This window comes from Ictalurus furcatus, chromosome 15, assembly GCF_023375685.1.
Source record: "Ictalurus furcatus strain D&B chromosome 15, Billie_1.0, whole genome shotgun sequence".
NCBI lineage: Eukaryota > Metazoa > Chordata > Actinopteri > Siluriformes > Ictaluridae > Ictalurus > Ictalurus furcatus.
In genome coordinates, this window is record NC_071269.1 from 7,412,784 (window position 1) to 7,431,149 (window position 18,366).

At 43.8% G+C, this 18,366-nt stretch overlaps 3 protein-coding genes across 10 annotated transcripts in view; all 3 read left to right on the forward strand.

Moving 5' to 3' along the window:
- Window positions 1-9,187, forward strand: LOC128619060 (zinc finger protein 341-like). Of its 5 annotated transcripts, XR_008387868.1 has the most exons (7): window positions 1-488; window positions 861-1,858; window positions 4,249-4,398; window positions 4,601-4,816; window positions 5,267-5,450; window positions 5,824-6,008; window positions 9,100-9,187. XR_008387868.1 is itself a non-coding variant. In XM_053642918.1 (6 exons), the coding sequence occupies exons 2-6, from the start codon at window positions 1,622-1,624 to the stop codon at window positions 5,940-5,942; spliced, it is 906 nt and encodes a 301-aa protein (XP_053498893.1). In that variant the 5' UTR covers window positions 1-488; window positions 861-1,621; the 3' UTR covers window positions 5,943-6,455. The 5 variants fall into 5 exon arrangements, 4 of the variants coding, with proteins under 4 accessions (XP_053498893.1, XP_053498895.1, XP_053498891.1 ...); XM_053642918.1 differs by lacking the exon at window positions 9,100-9,187 and having other exon boundaries at window positions 5,824-6,455; XM_053642920.1 differs by lacking the exon at window positions 9,100-9,187 and having other exon boundaries at window positions 5,827-6,455.
- LOC128619065 (zinc finger protein 341-like) lies at window positions 9,160-15,374 on the forward strand. Of its 3 annotated transcripts, none has more exons than XR_008387870.1 (5): window positions 12,572-13,020; window positions 13,222-13,437; window positions 13,880-14,063; window positions 14,437-14,621; window positions 15,244-15,374. XR_008387870.1 is itself a non-coding variant. In XM_053642929.1 (4 exons), the coding sequence occupies exons 2-4, from the start codon at window positions 12,955-12,957 to the stop codon at window positions 14,228-14,230; spliced, it is 633 nt and encodes a 210-aa protein (XP_053498904.1). In that variant the 5' UTR covers window positions 9,160-9,290; window positions 12,871-12,954; the 3' UTR covers window positions 14,231-14,553. The 3 variants fall into 3 exon arrangements, 1 of the variants encoding a protein (XP_053498904.1); XR_008387871.1 differs by having other exon boundaries at window positions 14,440-14,621; XM_053642929.1 differs by lacking the exon at window positions 15,244-15,374 and adding an exon at window positions 9,160-9,290 and having other exon boundaries at window positions 12,871-13,020; window positions 13,880-14,553.
- LOC128619062 (zinc finger protein 341-like) overlaps window positions 15,191-18,366 on the forward strand; it is a 5,372-nt gene continuing 2,196 nt past the window's right edge. For both annotated transcript variants that reach the window (XM_053642924.1, XM_053642925.1), the window contains exons 1-2: window positions 15,191-15,434; window positions 18,056-18,205. In XM_053642924.1, the coding sequence (XP_053498899.1) occupies window positions 15,198-15,434; window positions 18,056-18,205 (387 nt within the window). In that variant the 5' untranslated portion in view covers window positions 15,191-15,197. The remainder of the gene's footprint in view (window positions 15,435-18,055; window positions 18,206-18,366) is intronic.

Here is an 18,366-nt window from a genome sequence, read left to right on the forward strand (position 1 = left end):
GTGTAATGTGGCATGAAGTAGAACCGGTGATGCGGTAGGTACTGACAGTACTGTATACGACATTTCACCACCTTTTACTCAGTGCTTTTTATTTTAGAACAAATTATTTACACTTCCACCTGCCTATTGATTCTTTCATTTTTCTTTCATTCTTGCTTGTCTTTTTGTCACTTGTCCTTTCTTTCTTTCTTTCTTTGTTTTTGTTTGTTTGTTTCTTTCTTCTTTGTCCTTTTTCTTTTTTTGTCCTTTCTTTCTTTTTCTTGTTGATTTATGCGCTCTCTCTCTCTCTCTCCCTCTCTCTCAGGGTGGTGGTGGTCAGTGTGCGGACAGTCAGACTGCAGCCTTCAGCAGCGCTCCCGTTTACAGTTCGGCTAAACCGGCACAGAAGCTGAAGAGCTGCAGCAGCACCGTGACTCTGAGCGAGCTGAGCGAATACGACAAGGTCATCATCCCCAAAAAGACCCGCAACTCCAAGAAAGGCCAGGAAGGTAATGGAGAGCGCTTCGAACACCATTTTTCATTTCATTTAAAGGAGCAGGTTGTCATTTATACAGCCTTTAATTTGCCTAAAATATGCAGAGCTCATTTCTGGGCCAGAAACATCGGTACGAAAGGCTGGATTCAGATTCACTTAATGGCAGATTTAAATCCCTGAAAGCGTCAAAATAAATACACATCATGCTTAATACATACGTGTCACAGGAAATGGAGTTTATATTTATTGATTTAAATTTTTTTTATATTCGTGTGTAAAAACCCACAAAAAGCAGTACGTTCTACATGGCATTCACTTTGTGTAATAGCACTGTAACGTGTTTGTGTTGAAACAGATTTCTTTATGGATAATGTTTGTTTCTCAGCAGGTCAAACAAAAGCCAAAGGTCAGAAGCTTAAGTGCAGTTTCTGTGACGAGGTTACTCAGGATAAAGAGAACACATCCAGCGAGCAAGAGCACGGTCCGAGTAAAAGTCGAGCGTGAGAGATCGGGGGGAATGCGCCAGGGCTTCCACGTGGAGTCGGTGCAATCGACGATTTCAAAACACCGGTACGGATCGTCCTTTATTTTCTATGACATTTTGCTTATGTGCCGTTTTATTGTGGAGATAACAGAGCGATCTTCTGGTGCGACGACTCAGGCGCTCGTCTAACGCACACGTGCTCTACGTGTCCGATTGCGGCGCTCCGAGATAAAACTGTCCACTGGATATCGTGGCAGTTTAGTACCGAGTATACATCGTGATCTCGTACGTACCGGTGTAAAACACGAACTCCTAGGATACTTCGTTTTAAACCGCAGTACGTTTGTGTAGAGATGACTTTTGGTATCGCTTTTCCTCTCCCGATACTGATCCTGAAAGCTTGCGCGTCAGCAGATTATCGATACCCGTTCCGGATTTTTCTTCATCACTACTGAGCTCTAAAATGATTATTTAAAAAAGAAACCTTAAATACTTCCGCTTCTGTCCCTCTCCACGGCTCGATCACAGATTTAACGTTTCCTGTGGGTTTTTTTCTTTCTCTTCTCCCCCTTTTTCAGACATTTTATTTGATCAGTTTCTGCGCTTCTAGTTACTAAATTTCAGCTCTGCACTAGTTTGTACAGAAAAAACAGCGCGTCGTCATGTCTAGAATAGCGGTTTTAAATCCTCTTGTTTGTTTGTTTGCAGATGATGATGACGTCTTCCTGTGTGGGAAGTGTAAGAAGCAGTTCAACTCCTTGCCGGCGTTCTTGACTCACAAAAGGGAGCAGTGCCAGCAGAACACGCCCTCGCTCGCCACCGTGTCACTGGCGTCCAGCAACACTTACACGCCTGTACCCTCGGTCAGCGCCGTGCCACAACCTCCGGCCAACAGACAGGTACATGTTCTCTAAATACTCACCCGCAACGAAACGGTACTGGTGATCTGTAAACAATACTAACAAACAAAACAAAGGTGAAGGAGAACTATAAACAAAGAATGGTACGGTGATCTGTAAATGAAACTAACAATCGAAAAGGTACAGGTGAACTCTGAACCCACATGATACTGGTGCTGTTTAAACAAACAAACCGAAAAAGGTGAGGGTGGCCTTACTCCAAAAACACAAAGGTGCCGGCGCTCTTCCACCAAAAACAAACAAAAAGGTGCCGGCGATCTTGCATCAAAAAGAAATCAAAAGGTGCCGGCACTCTTACACCAAAACCAAACAAACAAAAAGGTGTCGCGATCTAAAACCAAACAAAAAGGTGCCGGCGCTCTTACACCAAAACCAAACAAACAAAAAGGTGCCGGCGATCTAAAACCAACCAAACACAAAGGTGCCGGTGATCTTCCACCAAAAACAAACAAAAAAAGGTGCTCTTAAACCAAACAAAAAAGAGGTGCCGGCGATCTTAAACAAAACAAACAAAAGGTGCCGGCGATCTAAAACCAAACAAGCAAAAGGGTGCCGGCGATCTAAAACCAAACAAGCAAAAGGGTGCCGGCGATCTAAAACCAAACAAGCAAAAGGGTGCCGGCGATGTTAAACCAAACAAGCAAAAGGGTGCCGGCGATGTTAAACCAAACAAGCAAAAGGGTGCCGGCGATGTTAAACCAAACAAACAAAAGGGTGCCGGCGATCTAAAACCAAACAAGCAAAAGGGTGCCGGCGATGTTAAACCAAACAAGCAAAAGGGTGCCGGCGATCAAAAACCAAACAAGCAAAAGGGTGCCGGCGATCTAAAACCAAACAAGCAAAAGGGTGCCGGCGATCTAGAACCAAACAAGCAAAAGGGTGCCGGCGATGTTGAACCAAACAAGCAAAAGGGTGCCGGCGATCTAGAACCAAACAAGCAAAAGGGTGCCGGCGATGTTAAACCAAACAAGCAAAAGGGTGCCGGCGATCTAGAACCAAACAAGCAAAAGGGTGCCGGCGATGTTGAACCAAACAAGCAAAAGGGTGCCGGCGATGTTGAACCAAACAAGCAAAAGGGTGCCGGCGATCTAGAACCAAACAAGCAAAAGGGTGCCGGCGATCTAGAACCAAACAAGCAAAAGGGTGCCGGCGATGTTGAACCAAACAAGCAAAAGGGTGCCGGCGATGTTGAACCAAACAAGCAAAAGGGTGCCGGCGATGTTAAACCAAACAAGCAAAAGGGTGCCGGCGATCTAGAACCAAACAAGCAAAAGGGTGCCGGCGATGTTGAACCAAACAAGCAAAAGGGTGCCGGCGATGTTGAACCAAACAAGCAAAAGGGTGCCGGCGATCTAGAACCAAACAAGCAAAAGGGTGCCGGCGATGTTGAACCAAACAAGCAAAAGGGTGCCGGCGATCTAGAACCAAACAAGCAAAAGGGTGCCGGCGATGTTAAACCAAACAAGCAAAAGGGTGCCGGCGATCTAGAACCAAACAAGCAAAAGGGTGCCGGCGATGTTGAACCAAACAAGCAAAAGGGTGCCGGCGATGTTGAACCAAACAAGCAAAAGGGTGCCGGCGATCTAGAACCAATCAAGCAAAAGGGTGCCGGCGATGTTGAACCAAACAAGCAAAAGGGTGCCGGCGATGTTGAACCAAACAAGCAAAAGGGTGCCGGCGATCTAAAACCAAACAAGCAAAAGGGTGCCGGCGATGTTAAACCAAACAAGCAAAAGGGTGCCGGCGATGTTAAACCAAACAAGCAAAAGGGTGCCGGCGATCTAAAACCAAACAAGCAAAAGGGTGCCGGCGATGTTGAACCAAACAAGCAAAAGGGTGCCGGCGATGTTGAACCAAACAAGCAAAAGGGTGCCGGCGATCTAGAACCAAACAAGCAAAAGGGTGCCGGCGATGTTGAACCAAACAAGCAAAAGGGTGCCGGCGATGTTGAACCAAACAAGCAAAAGGGTGCCGGCGATCTAGAACCAAACAAGCAAAAGGGTGCCGGCGATCTAGAACCAAACAAGCAAAAGGGTGCCGGCGATCTAGAACCAAACAAGCAAAAGGGTGCCGGCGATGTTGAACCAAACAAGCAAAAGGGTGCCGGCGATGTTGAACCAAACAAACAAAAGGGTGCCGGCGATCTAGAACCAAACAAACAAAAGGGTGCCGGCTATCTAGAACCAAACAAACAAAAGGGTGCCGGCGATCTAGAACCAAACAAACAAAAGGGTGCCGGCGATGTTAAACCAAAAAACAAACAAACAAAAAGGTGATGTGAACTTTAAACAAATCTAAACTTAAAGGGTGTGTGTAATTTTCCGTGTACTTCAGGTATTTGTGTTTTTGGTTTTTTTTTCTTTGTGCAGGTGTCGACGTACATCACGGTGCCGCCGGCTCCTCTCACACACACCTTGGTGCAGGGGAACGTTCTGGTGAGCGACGAGGTTCTCATGTCGGCCATCTCGGCGTTCACGTCCATGGACACCCCAGTCACGGCCATGCAGGCTTCCTCTCAGGTACACAGCATTTATCTGCCATAGATGCTGTAACCTAGCATTGACGCTGCCTGGCTTTTGTAACTAGTGAAAGCGTGGTTATTAGGACTCCTGCTGATGTTTATTAAAGCCTGGGCATGGCACTCGTTATCGTTATTCAAAGCTTCATGCAATAATTTGGAATAATACTTTTTAAACACTTTTTTTTTTTTCTTTTCCACAGAGTAATTTGAGCCTGCCCAGTGCAGCATCATACCTGCAGCACCAACCACAGGCCTCTCAGCCCCTCCCACTGGCCCAGGCTCCACCCCTTTCTGCACAGGTTCCCACCAGTATCAACAGCCCAATAGTGCAGGTGTACAGCACACTGCCCCCGATGGCTGGAGGAGGAAACGCAGAGGTCCACACACTCGGCCTCCAACAGTTCCAGTCTGTTCAGGTGTGTGTGTGTGTGTGTGTGTGTGTGTGTGTGTGTGTGTGTGAGTGAGAGAGATGAGGTTACAGTACTGGGACCCTTCTCATCTTGTTGGTTGGCCAACGTGTTGAGAGTTAAAGATACTGACCACAGAATGTTTGTGACAGTGTAAGTGTAATGTGGCATGAAGTAGAACCGGTGATGCGGTAGGTACTGACAGTACTGTATACGACATTTCACCACCTTTTACTCAGTGCTTTTTATTTTAGAACAAATTATTTACACTTCCACCTGCCTATTGATTCTTTCATTTTTCTTTCATTCTTGCTTGTCTTTTTGTCACTTGTCCTTTCTTTCTTTCTTTCTTTGTTTTTGTTTGTTTGTTTCTTTCTTCTTTGTCCTTTTTCTTTTTTTGTCCTTTCTTTCTTTTTCTTGTTGATTTATGCGCTCTCTCATTCTCTCCCTCTCTCTCAGGGTGGTGGTGGTCAGTGTGCGGACAGTCAGACTGCAGCCTTCAGCAGCGCTCCCGTTTACAGTTCGGCTAAACCGGCACAGAAGCTGAAGAGCTGCAGCAGCACCGTGACTCTGAGCGAGCTGAGCGAATACGACAAGGTCATCATCCCCAAAAAGACCCGCAACTCCAAGAAAGGCCAGGAAGGTAATGGAGAGCGCTTCGAACACCATTTTTCATTTCATTTAAAGGAGCAGGTTGTCATTTATACAGCCTTTAATTTGCCTAAAATATGCAGAGCTCATTTCTGGGCCAGAAACATCGGTACGAAAGGCTGGATTCAGATTCACTTAATGGCAGATTTAAATCCCTGAAAGCGTCAAAATAAATACACATCATGCTTAATACATACGTGTCACAGGAAATGGAGTTTATATTTATTAATTTAAATTTTTTTTATATTCGTGTGTAAAAACCCACAAAAAGCAGTACGTTCTACATGGCATTCACTTTGTGTAATAGCACTGTAACGTGTTTGTGTTGAAACAGATTTCTTTATGGATAATGTTTTGTTTCTCAGCAGGTCAAACAAAAGCCAAAGGTCAGAAGCTTAAGTGCAGTTTCTGTGACGAGGTTACTCAGGATAAAGAGAACACATCCAGCGAGCAAGAGCACGGTCCGAGTAAAAGTCGAGCGTGAGAGATCGGGGGGAATGCGCCAGGGCTTCCACGTGGAGTCGGTGGAATCGACGATTTCAAAACACCGGTACGGATCGTCCTTTATTTTCTATGACATTTTGCTTATGTGCCGTTTTATTGTGGAGATAACAGAGCGATCTTCTGGTGCGACGACTCAGGCGCTCGTCTAACGCACACGTGCTCTACGTGTCCGATTGCGGCGCTCCGAGATAAAACTGTCCACTGGATATCGTGGCAGTTTAGTACCGAGTATACATCGTGATCTCGTACGTACCGGTGTAAAACACGAACTCCTAGGATACTTCGTTTTAAACCGCAGTACGTTTGTGTAGAGATGACTTTTGGTATCGCTTTTCCTCTCCCGATACTGATCCTGAAAGCTTGAGCGTCAGCAGATTATCGATACCCGTTCCGGATTTTTCTTCATCACTACTGAGCTCTAAAATGATTATTTAAAAAAGAAACCTTAAATACATGGCTAAAAACACAACTTGCACACAATTGCAGCTTTTTTTTTTTTTTTTACCTCCCCAGCTGAAATGTTTTACACAGAAATCACTTGTATAGCGAATAAAATATAGAATAAAAATACTATTTACAATCCTAAAAAAATTAAAGTCTTGTTATATGTAAATATTTCCAGTTCCAAGGGGGAAACCCCCAACCCAAAATTCCAATCTTCTCCATTTGTTACAGGATTGGATACATTTTTTCCCCCTCTCGTCAACTCCCCAAGATCCTGACTTTATTATTTTTCTTTTTTTAAACTCTCTTTTCATTTGTTTTTATCTCGCTGTCAGCTCTGGAGTTTGCTGGTTTATCTATGTTAGCTCGTTAAAATGTGACGTGACAGTTAACCGCTTCTGTCCCTCTCCACGCCTCGATCACAGATTTAATTCAATTCAATTCAATTTTATTTGTATAGCGCTTTTTACAATAGACATTGTCTCAAAGCAGCTTTACAGAAATATCAACATGGTATACAGATATTAAAGGTGCGAATTTATCCCAACTGAGCAAGCCACTGAGTGGCGACGGTGGCAAGGAAAAACTCCCTAAGATGTTTTAAGAGGAAGAAACCTTGAGAGGAACCCGACTCAGAAGGGAACCCATCCTCATCTGGGTAACAACAGATAGTGTGAAAAAGTTCATTATGGATTTATATGAAGTCTGTATGGCCTTAGGAGCAGCCGTAGTCCCAGCAGTCTGGAATTAAAGAAGATTTGAGCTCCATCCAGAGGCAGAAAGGATCTGGATCTCTAGTATCTCCATAAATTCATGTGGGGCTCGGCGAAAGGAGAGAGGGAGAAAAAAGATTATTATGACTGCGAAGTAGTAGAACAGAATCTAGTCAGGGTAGGCTTGAGTAAACAAATACGTTTTAAGCCTAGACTTAAACACTGAGACTGTGTCTGAGTCCCGAACACTAATAGGAAGACTGTTCCATAACTGTGGGGCTCTATAAGAGAAAGCTCTTCCCCCTGCTGTAGCCTTCACTATTCGAGGTACCGTCAAATAGCCTGCATCTTTTGATCTAAGTAGGCGTGGCGGATTATATAAAACCAAAAGGTCGCTTAGATATTGTGGCGCGAGACCATTTAGTGCTTTATAGGTTAATAAAAGTATTTTATAGTTAATGCGAGATTTTACTGGGAGCCAATGCAGTATTGATAATATCGGTGTGATATGGTCGTACCTTCTAGTTCTAGTTAGGACTCTAGCAGCTGCATTCTGGACTAACTGGAGCTTATTTATATTCCTACTGGAACATCCAGACAGTAAGGCATTACAGTAATCTAATCTAGAGGTGACGAATGCATGAACTAGTATTTCCGCATCATGTAGTGACAATATGTTTCTTATTTTAGAAATATTTCTGAGATGAAAGAAGGCTATCCTAGTAATATTATCTACATGAGCATCAAATGATAGGCTGGAGTCAATAATCACTCCAAGGTCTTTAACTGCTGCACATGATGAAACAGAAAGACCATCCAGAGTAACCATGTGATCAGAAAGATTACTTCTAGCTACACGTGGGCCTAATAAAAGTATTTCTGTTTTATCAGAATTAAGTAGAAGGAAGTTAGTTAACATCCAATGTCTAATGTCCTTTACACAATCCTCAGCTTTACTAAGCTTCTGTCTGTCCTCTGGCTTCGCTGAAACATACAACTGTGTATCATCAGCATAACAGTGGAAGCTAATTCCATGTTTACGAATAATTTGACCTAGGGGTAGCATATATAAAGTAAAGAGCAGTGGGCCTAAAACAGAACCCTGTGGAACTCCAAAAGTAACCTCAGTACGCATGGAGAATTCACCATTTACATCTACGAACTGATAACGATCGGTCAGATAAGACCTGAGCCAGGAGAGGACTGTTCCCTTAATACCAACAACATTTTCTAATCTATCAAGGAGAATAGTGTGATCTATAGTATCAAAAGCTGCACTAAGGTCGAGTAACACAAGCAGAGAGACACAACCCTGATCGTAGGTCAGTAGAAGGTCATTTACTACTTTAACTAATGCTGTCTCTGTGCTATGATGAGGTCTAAATCCTGACTGATACATTTCATGAATGTTATTCCTATCTAAGTACGAGCATAACTGCTTTGCTACAACCTTTTCTAAAATCTTAGAGATGAAGGGGAGATTTGATATTGGTCTATAGCTGGACAATTGAGACGGGTCAAGATCAGGTTTTTTAATCAAGGGTTTAATAACTGCTAATTTAAGCGATTTAGGTACATAGCCAGTGCTTAGGGAAGAATTGATTATATTTAGAAGTGGTTCAATTACTCCTGGACAAATCTGTTTAAACAAACATGTAGGTACGGGATCTAGTATGCAAGTTGATGAATTGGCTGAAGAGATTAATGTAGCTAGTTCGGTCTCTCTAAGCGAAGCAAAATACTCTAAACATTGATCTGATATTGCTACATTGTCATGTAATGGGTTTGTTACAGTACTTATTTAACGTTTCCTGTGGGTTTTTTTCTTTCTCTTCTCCCTCTTTTTCAGACATTTTATTTGATCACTTTCTGCGCTTCTAGTTACTAAATTTCAGCTCTGCACTAGTTTGTACAGGAAAAAACAGCGCGTCGTCATGTCTAGAATAGCGGTTTTAAATCCTCTTGTTTGTTTGTTTGCAGATGATGATGACGTCTTCCTGTGTGGGAAGTGTAAGAAGCAGTTCAACTAACTGCCGGCGTTCTTGACTCACAAAAGGGAGCAGTGCCAGCAGAACACGCCCTCGCTCGCCACCGTGTCACTGGCGTCCAGCAACACTTACACGCCTGTACCCTCGGTCAGCGCCGTGCCACAACCTCCGGCCAACAGACAGGTACATGTTCTCTAAATACTCACCCGCAACGAAACGGTACTGGTGATCTGTAAAGAATACTAACAAACAAAACAAAGGTGAAGGAGAACTATAAACAAAGAATGGTACGGTGATCTGTAAATGAAACTAACAATCGAAAAGGTACAGGTGAACTGGTACAGGTGAACTCTGAACCCACATGATACTGGTGCTGTTTAAACAAACAAACCAAAACCAAAAAAGGTGCCCGTGACCTTACACCAAAAACAAACAGGTGCTGGTGACCTTACACCAAAAACAAACAAACAGGTGCCGGTGAACTGTAAACAACAAAATGGTACAGTTTGTCTTTAAAAATATCTGAAAACCAAAGGTCCAGGTGGTGATGGTTTAAAAACACCCGAGTACAAACTGGGATTGGTATCTCTTAAAAACACACACACAGTGTGATCTTTATTCTTGCTTGTTCACATACAGATCAACTTAATATGATCATGATTATTACTATGATGATGTGCTGATACTTTGTACACACGTGCAAACACACACACAGGTATGAATATATAGGTGAATTTTTTTTTTTATACATCTCCTGAGCGCTGAAGAACCCTGGAGGAACCCTACAGGTGAGTTTCACACATTTTTCCAACACACAAGTGAAACACATCTGAACACACATGATACTGGTGCTGTTTAAACAAACAAACCACAACCAAAAAAGGTGAGGGTGGCCTTACACCAAAAACAAAAAGGTGACGTGATCTTACACCAAAAACAAACAAAAAGGTGATCGCGATCTTGCATCAAAAAGAACTCAAAAGGTGCCGGCGCTCTTACACCAAAACCAAACAAACAAAAAGGTGCCGGCGATCTTAAACCAAACAAACAAAAAGGTGCTGGTGATCTAAAACCAAACAAACAAAAAGGTGCCGGCGATCTAAAACCAAGCAAACAAACAAAAGGGTGCCGGCGATGTTAAACCAAACAAGCAAAAGGGTGCCGGCGATGTTAAACCAAACAAACAAAAGGGTGCCGGCGATCTAAAAACAAACAGGTGCTGGTGACCTTACACCAAAAACAAACAAACAGGTGCCGGTGAACTGTAAACAACAAAATGGTACAGTTTGTCTTTAAAAATATCTGAAAACCAAAGGTCCAGGTGGTGATGGTTTAAAAACACCCGAGTACAAACTGGGATTGGTATCTCTTAAAAACACACACACAGTGTGATCTTTATTCTTGCTTGTTCACATACAGATCAACTTAATATGATCATGATTATTACTATCATGATGTGCTGATACTTTGTACACACGTGCAAACACACACACAGGTATGAATATATAGGTGAATTTTTTTTTTTATACATCTCCTGAGCGCTGAAGAACCCTGGAGGAACCCTACAGGTGAGTTTCACACATTTTTCCAACACACAAGTGAAATACATCTGAACCCACATGATACTGGTGCTGTTTAAACAAACAAACCGAAAAAGGTGAGGGTGGCCTTACACCAAAAACACAAAGGTGCCGATGACCTTACACCAAAAACAAACAAAAAGGTGCTCGCGATCTTGCATCAAAAAGAACTCAAAAGGTGCCGGTGCTCTTACACCAAAACCAAACAAACAAAAAGGTGCCGGCGATCTTAAACCAAACAAACAAAGAGGTGCCGGCGATCTAAAACCAAACAAACAAAAAGGTGCCGGTGATCTTAAACCAAGCAAACAAAATCACCCGAGTACAAACTGGGATTTGTATCTTTTAAAATCACACACACACAGTGTGATCTTTATTCTTGCTTGTTCACATACAGATCAACTTAATATGATCATGATTATTACTATGATGATGTGCTGATACTTTGTACACACGTGCAAACACACACACAGGTATGAATATATAGGTGATTTTTTTTTTTTTATACATCTCCTGAGCGCTGAAGAACCCTGGAGGAACCCTACAGGTGAGTTTCACACATTTTTCCAACACACAAGTGAAACACATCTGAACACACATGATACTGGTGCTGTTTAAACAAACAAACCACAACCAAAAAAGGTGAGGGTGGCCTTACACCAAAAACAAAAAGGTGACGTGATCTTACACCAAAAACAAACAAAAAGGTGCTTGCGATCTTGCATCAAAAAGAACTCAAAAGGTGCTGGCGCTCTTACACCAAAACCAAACAAACAAAAAGGTGCCGGCGATCTTAAACCAAACAAACAAAAAGGTGCTGGTGATCTAAAACCAAGCAAACAAAAAGGTGCCGGCGATCTAAAACCAAGCAAACAAACAAAAGGGTGCCGGCGATGTTAAACCAAACAAACAAAAGGGTGCCGGCGATGTTAAACCAAACAAACAAAAAGGTGCCGGCGATCTAAAACCAAACAAACAAAAAGGTGCCGCCGATCTAAAACCAAACAAACAAAAACGTGCCGCCGATCTAAAACCAAACAAACAAAAAGGTGCCGCCGATGTTAAACCAAACAAACAAAAAGGTGCTGGTGATCTAAAACCAAACAAACAAAAAGGTGCTGGTGATCTAAAACTAAACAAACAAAAAGGTGCTGGTGATCTAAAACCAAACAAACAAAAAGGTGCTGGTGATCTAAAACCAAACAAACAAAAAGGTGCTGGTGATCTAAAACCAAACAAACAAAAAGGTGCCGCCGATCTAAAACCAAACAAACAAAAAGGTGCCGGCGATGTTAAACCAAACAAACAAAAAGGTGCCGGTGATCTAAAACCAAACAAACAAAAAGGTGCTGGTGATCTAAAACTAAACAAACAAAAAGGTGCTGGTGATCTAAAACCAAACAAACAAAAAGGTGCTGGTGATCTAAAACCAAACAAACAAAAAGGTGCTGGTGATCTAAAACCAAACAAACAAAAAGGTGCCGCCGATCTAAAACCAAACAAACAAAAAGGTGCCGGCGATGTTAAACCAAACAAACAAAAAGGTGCTGGTGATCTAAAACCAAACAAACAAAAAGGTGCTGGTGATCTAAAACTAAACAAACAAAAAGGTGCTGGTGATCTAAAACCAAACAAACAAAAAGGTGCTGGTGATCTAAAACCAAACAAACAAAAAGGTGCCGCCGATCTAAAACCAAACAAACAAAAAGGTGCCGGCGATGTTAAACCAAACAAACAAAAAGGTGCCGGTGATCTAAAACCAAACAAACAAAAAGGTGCTGGTGATCTAAAACCAAACAAACAAAAAGGTGCTGGTGATCTAAAACCAAACAAACAAAAAGGTGCTGGTGATCTAAAACCAAGCAAACAAACAAAAGGGTGCCGGCGATGTTAAACCAAACAAACAAAAAGGTGCTGGCGATCTAAAACCAAACAAACAAAAAGGTGCTGGTGATCTAAAACCAAACAAGCAAAAAGGTGCTGGTGATCTAAAACCAAACAAACAAACAAAAAGGTGCCGGCGATGTTAAACCAAACAAACAAAAAGGTGCCGGCACTCTTACACCAAAAACAAACAAACAAAAAAGTGATGTGAACTTTAAACAAATCTAAACTTAAAGGGTGTGTGTAATTTTCCGTGTACTTCAGGTATTTGTGTTTTTGTTTTTTTTTTCTTTGTGCAGGTGTCGACGTACATCACGGTGCCGCCGGCTCCTCTCACACACACCTTGGTGCAGGGGAACGTTCTGGTGAGCGACGAGGTTCTCATGTCGGCCATCTCGGCGTTCACGTCCATGGACACCCCAGTCACGGCCATGCAGGCTTCCTCTCAGGTACACAGCATTTATCTGCCATAGATGCTGTAACCTAGCATTGACGCTGCCTGGCTTTTGTAACTAGTGAAAGCGTGGTTATTAGGACTCCTGCTGATGTTTATTAAAGCCTGGGCATGGCACTCGTTATCGTTATTCAAAGCTTCATGCAATAATTTGGAATAATACTTTTTAAACACTTTTTTTTTTTCTTTTCCACAGAGTAATTTGAGCCTGCCCAGTGCAGCATCATACCTGCAGCACCAACCACAGGCCTCTCAGCCCCTCCCACTGGCCCAGGCTCCACCCCTTTCTGCACAGGTTCCCACCAGTATCAACAGCCCAATAGTGCAGGTGTACAGCACACTGCCCCCGATGGCTGGAGGAGGAAACGCAGAGGTCCACACACTCGGCCTCCAACAGTTCCAGTCTGTTCAGGTGTGTGTGTGTGTGTGTGTGTGTGTGTGTGTGAGTGAGAGAGATGAGGTTACAGTACTGGGACCCTTCTCATCTTGTTGGTTGGCCAACGTGTTGAGAGTTAAAGATACTGACCACAGAATGTTTGTGACAGTGTAAGTGTAATGTGGCATGAAGTAGAACCGGTGATGCGGTAGGTACTGACAGTACTGTATACGACATTTCACCACCTTTTACTCAGTGCTTTTTATTTTAGAACAAATTATTTACACTTCCACCTGCCTATTGATTCTTTCATTTTTCTTTCATTCTTGCTTGTCTTTTTGTCACTTGTCCTTTCTTTCTTTCTTTCTTTGTTTTTGTTTGTTTGTTTCTTTCTTCTTTGTCCTTTTTCTTTTTTTGTCCTTTCTTTCTTTTTCTTGTTGATTTATGCGCTCTCTCTCTCTCTCTCCCTCTCTCTCAGGGTGGTGGTGGTCAGTGTGCGGACAGTCAGACTGCAGCCTTCAGCAGCGCTCCCGTTTACAGTTCGGCTAAACCGGCACAGAAGCTGAAGAGCTGCAGCAGCACCGTGACTCTGAGCGAGCTGAGCGAATACGACAAGGTCATCATCCCCAAAAAGACCCGCAACTCCAAGAAAGGCCAGGAAGGTAATGGAGAGCGCTTCGAACACCATTTTTCATTTCATTTAAAGGAGCAGGTTGTCATTTATACAGCCTTTAATTTGCCTAAAATATGCAGAGCTCATTTCTGGGCCAGAAACATCGGTACGAAAGGCTGGATTCAGATTCACTTAATGGCAGATTTAAATCCCTGAAAGCGTCAAAATAAATACACATCATGCTTAATACATACGTGTCACAGGAAATGGAGTTTATATTTATTGATTTAAATTTTTTTTATATTCGTGTGTAAAAACCCACAAAAAGCAGTACGTTCTACATGGCATTCACTTTGTGTAATAGCACTGTAACGTGTTTGTGTTGAAACAGATTTCTTTATGGATAATGTTTTGTTTCTCAGCAGGTCAAACAAAAGCCAAAGGTCAGAAGCTTAAGTGCAGTTTCTGTGACGAGGTTACTCAGGATAAAGAGAACACATCCAGCGAGCAAGAGCACGGTCCGAGTAAAAGTCGAGCGTGAGAGATCGGGGGGAATGCGCCAGGGCTTCCACGTGGAGTCGGTGCAATCGACGATTTCAAAACACCGGTACGGATCGTCCTTTATTTTCTATGACATTTTGCTTATGTGCCGTTTTATTGTGGAGATAACAGAGCGATCTTCTGGTGCGACGACTCAGGCGCTCGTCTAACGCACACGTGCTCTACGTGTCCGATTGCGGCGCTCCGAGATAAAACTGTCCACTGGATATCGTGGCAGTTTAGTACCGAGTATACATCGTGATCTCGTACGTACCGGTGTAAAACACGAACTCCTAGGATACTTCGTTTTAAACCGCAGTACGTTTGTGTAGAGATGACTTTTGGTATCGCTTTTCCTCTCCCGATACTGATCCTGAAAGCTTGCGCGTCAGCAGATTATCGATACCCGTTCCGGATTTTTCTTCATCACTACTGAGCTCTAAAATGATTATTTAAAAAAGAAACCTTAAATACTTCCGCTTCTGTCCCTCTCCACGGCTCGATCACAGATTTAACGTTTCCTGTGGGTTTTTTTCTTTCTCTTCTCCCCCTTTTTCAGACATTTTATTTGATCAGTTTCTGCGCTTCTAGTTACTAAATTTCAGCTCTGCACTAGTTTGTACAGAAAAAACAGCGCGTCGTCATGTCTAGAATAGCGGTTTTAAATCCTCTTGTTTGTTTGTTTGCAGATGATGATGACGTCTTCCTGTGTGGGAAGTGTAAGAAGCAGTTCAACTCCTTGCCGGCGTTCTTGACTCACAAAAGGGAGCAGTGCCAGCAGAACACGCCCTCGCTCGCCACCGTGTCACTGGCGTCCAGCAACACTTACACGCCTGTACCCTCGGTCAGCGCCGTGCCACAACCTCCGGCCAACAGACAGGTACATGTTCTCTAAATACTCACCCGCAACGAAACGGTACTGGTGATCTGTAAACAATACTAACAAACAAAACAAAGGTGAAGGAGAACTATAAACAAAGAATGGTACGGTGATCTGTAAATGAAACTAACAATCGAAAAGGTACAGGTGAACTCTGAACCCACATGATACTGGTGCTGTTTAAACAAACAAACCGAAAAAGGTGAGGGTGGCCTTACTCCAAAAACACAAAGGTGCCGGCGCTCTTCCACCAAAAACAAACAAAAAGGTGCCGGCGATCTTGCATCAAAAAGAAATCAAAAGGTGCCGGCACTCTTACACCAAAACCAAACAAACAAAAAGGTGTCGCGATCTAAAACCAAACAAAAAGGTGCCGGCGCTCTTACACCAAAACCAAACAAACAAAAAGGTGCCGGCGATCTAAAACCAACCAAACACAAAGGTGCCGGTGATCTTCCACCAAAAACAAACAAAAAAAGGTGCTCTTAAACCAAACAAAAAAGAGGTGCCGGCGATCTTAAACAAAACAAACAAAAAGGTGCCGGCGATCTAAAACCAAACAAGCAAAAGGGTGCCGGCGATCTAAAACCAAACAAGCAAAAGGGTGCCGGCGATCTAAAACCAAACAAGCAAAAGGGTGCCGGCGATGTTAAACCAAACAAGCAAAAGGGTGCCGGCGATGTTAAACCAAACAAACAAAAGGGTGCCGGCGATGTTAAACCAAACAAACAAAAGGGTGCCGGCGATCTAAAACCAAACAAGCAAAAGGGTGCCGGCGATGTTAAACCAAACAAGCAAAAGGGTGCCGGCGATCAAAAACCAAACAAGCAAAAGGGTGCCGGCGATCTAAAACCAAACAAGCAAAAGGGTGCCGGCGATCTAGAACCAAACAAGCAAAAGGGTGCCGGCGATGTTGAACCAAACAAGCAAAAGGGTGCCGGCGATCTAGAACCAAACAAGCAAAAGGGTGCCGGCGATGTTAAACCAAACAAGCAAAAGGGTGCCGGCGATCTAGAACCAAACAAGCAAAAGGGTGCCGGCGATGTTGAACCAAACAAGCAAAAGGGTGCCGGCGATGTTGAACCAAACAAGCAAAAGGGTGCCGGCGATCTAGAACCAAACAAGCAAAAGGGTGCCGGCGATCTAGAACCAAACAAGCAAAAGGGTGCCGGCGATGTTGAACCAAACAAGCAAAAGGGTGCCGGCGATGTTGAACCAAACAAGCAAAAGGGTGCCGGCGATGTTAAACCAAACAAGCAAAAGGGTGCCGGCGATCTAGAACCAAACAAGCAAAAGGGTGCCGGCGATGTTGAACCAAACAAGCAAAAGGGTGCCGGCGATGTTGAACCAAACAAGCAAAAGGGTGCCGGCGATCTAGAACCAAACAAGCAAAAGGGTGCCGGCGATGTTGAACCAAACAAGCAAAAGGGTGCCGGCGATCTAGAACCAAACAAGCAAAAGGGTGCCGGCGATGTTAAACCAAACAAGCAAAAGGGTGCCGGCGATCTAGAACCAAACAAGCAAAAGGGTGCCGGCGATGTTGAACCAAACAAGCAAAAGGGTGCCGGCGATCTAGAACCAAACAAGCAAAAGGGTGCCGGCGATGTTGAACCAAACAAGCAAAAGGGTGCCGGCGATCTAGAACCAAACAAGCAAAAGGGTGCCGGCGATGTTAAACCAAACAAGCAAAAGGGTGCCGGCGATCTAGAACCAAACAAGCAAAAGGGTGCCGGCGATGTTGAACCAAACAAGCAAAAGGGTGCCGGCGATGTTGAACCAAACAAGCAAAAGGGTGCCGGCGATGTTGAACCAAACAAGCAAAAGGGTGCCGGCGATCTAGAACCAATCAAGCAAAAGGGTGCCGGCGATGTTGAACCAAACAAGCAAAAGGGTGCCGGCGATGTTGAACCAAACAAGCAAAAGGGTGCCGGCGATCTAAAACCAAACAAGCAAAAGGGTGCCGGCGATGTTAAACCAAACAAGCAAAAGGGTGCCGGCGATGTTAAACCAAACAAGCAAAAGGGTGCCGGCGATCTAAAACCAAACAAGCAAAAGGGTGCCGGCGATGTTGAACCAAACAAGCAAAAGGGTGCCGGCGATGTTGAACCAAACAAGCAAAAGGGTGCCGGCGATCTAGAACCAAACAAGCAAAAGGGTGCCGGCGATGTTGAACCAAACAAGCAAAAGGGTGCCGGCGATGTTGAACCAAACAAGCAAAAGGGTGCCGGCGATCTAGAACCAAACAAGCAAAAGGGTGCCGGCGATCTAGAACCAAACAAGCAAAAGGGTGCCGGCGATCTAGAACCAAACAAGCAAAAGGGTGCCGGCGATGTTGAACCAAACAAGCAAAAGGGTGCCGGCGATGTTGAACCAAACAAACAAAAGGGTGCCGGCGATCTAGAACCAAACAAACAAAAGGGTGCCGGCTATCTAGAACCAAACAAACAAAAGGGTGCCGGCGATCTAGAACCAAACAAACAAAAGGGTGCCGGCGATGTTAAACCAAAAACAAACAAACAAAAAGGTGATGTGAACTTTAAACAAATCTAAACTTAAAGGGTGTGTGTAATTTTCCGTGTACTTCAGGTATTTGTGTTTTTGTTTTTTTTTTCTTTGTGCAGGTGTCGACGTACATCACGGTGCCGCCGGCTCCTCTCACACACACCTTGGTGCAGGGGAACGTTCTGGTGAGCGACGAGGTTCTCATGTCGGCCATCTCGGCGTTCACGTCCATGGACACCCCAGTCACGGCCATGCAGGCTTCCTCTCAGGTACACAGCATTTATCTGCCATAGATGCTGTAACCTAGCATTGACGCTGCCTGGCTTTTGTAACTAGTGAAAGCGTGGTTATTAGGACTCCTGCTGATGTTTATTAAAGCCTGGGCATGGCACTCGTTATCGTTATTCAAAGCTTCATGCAATAATTTGGA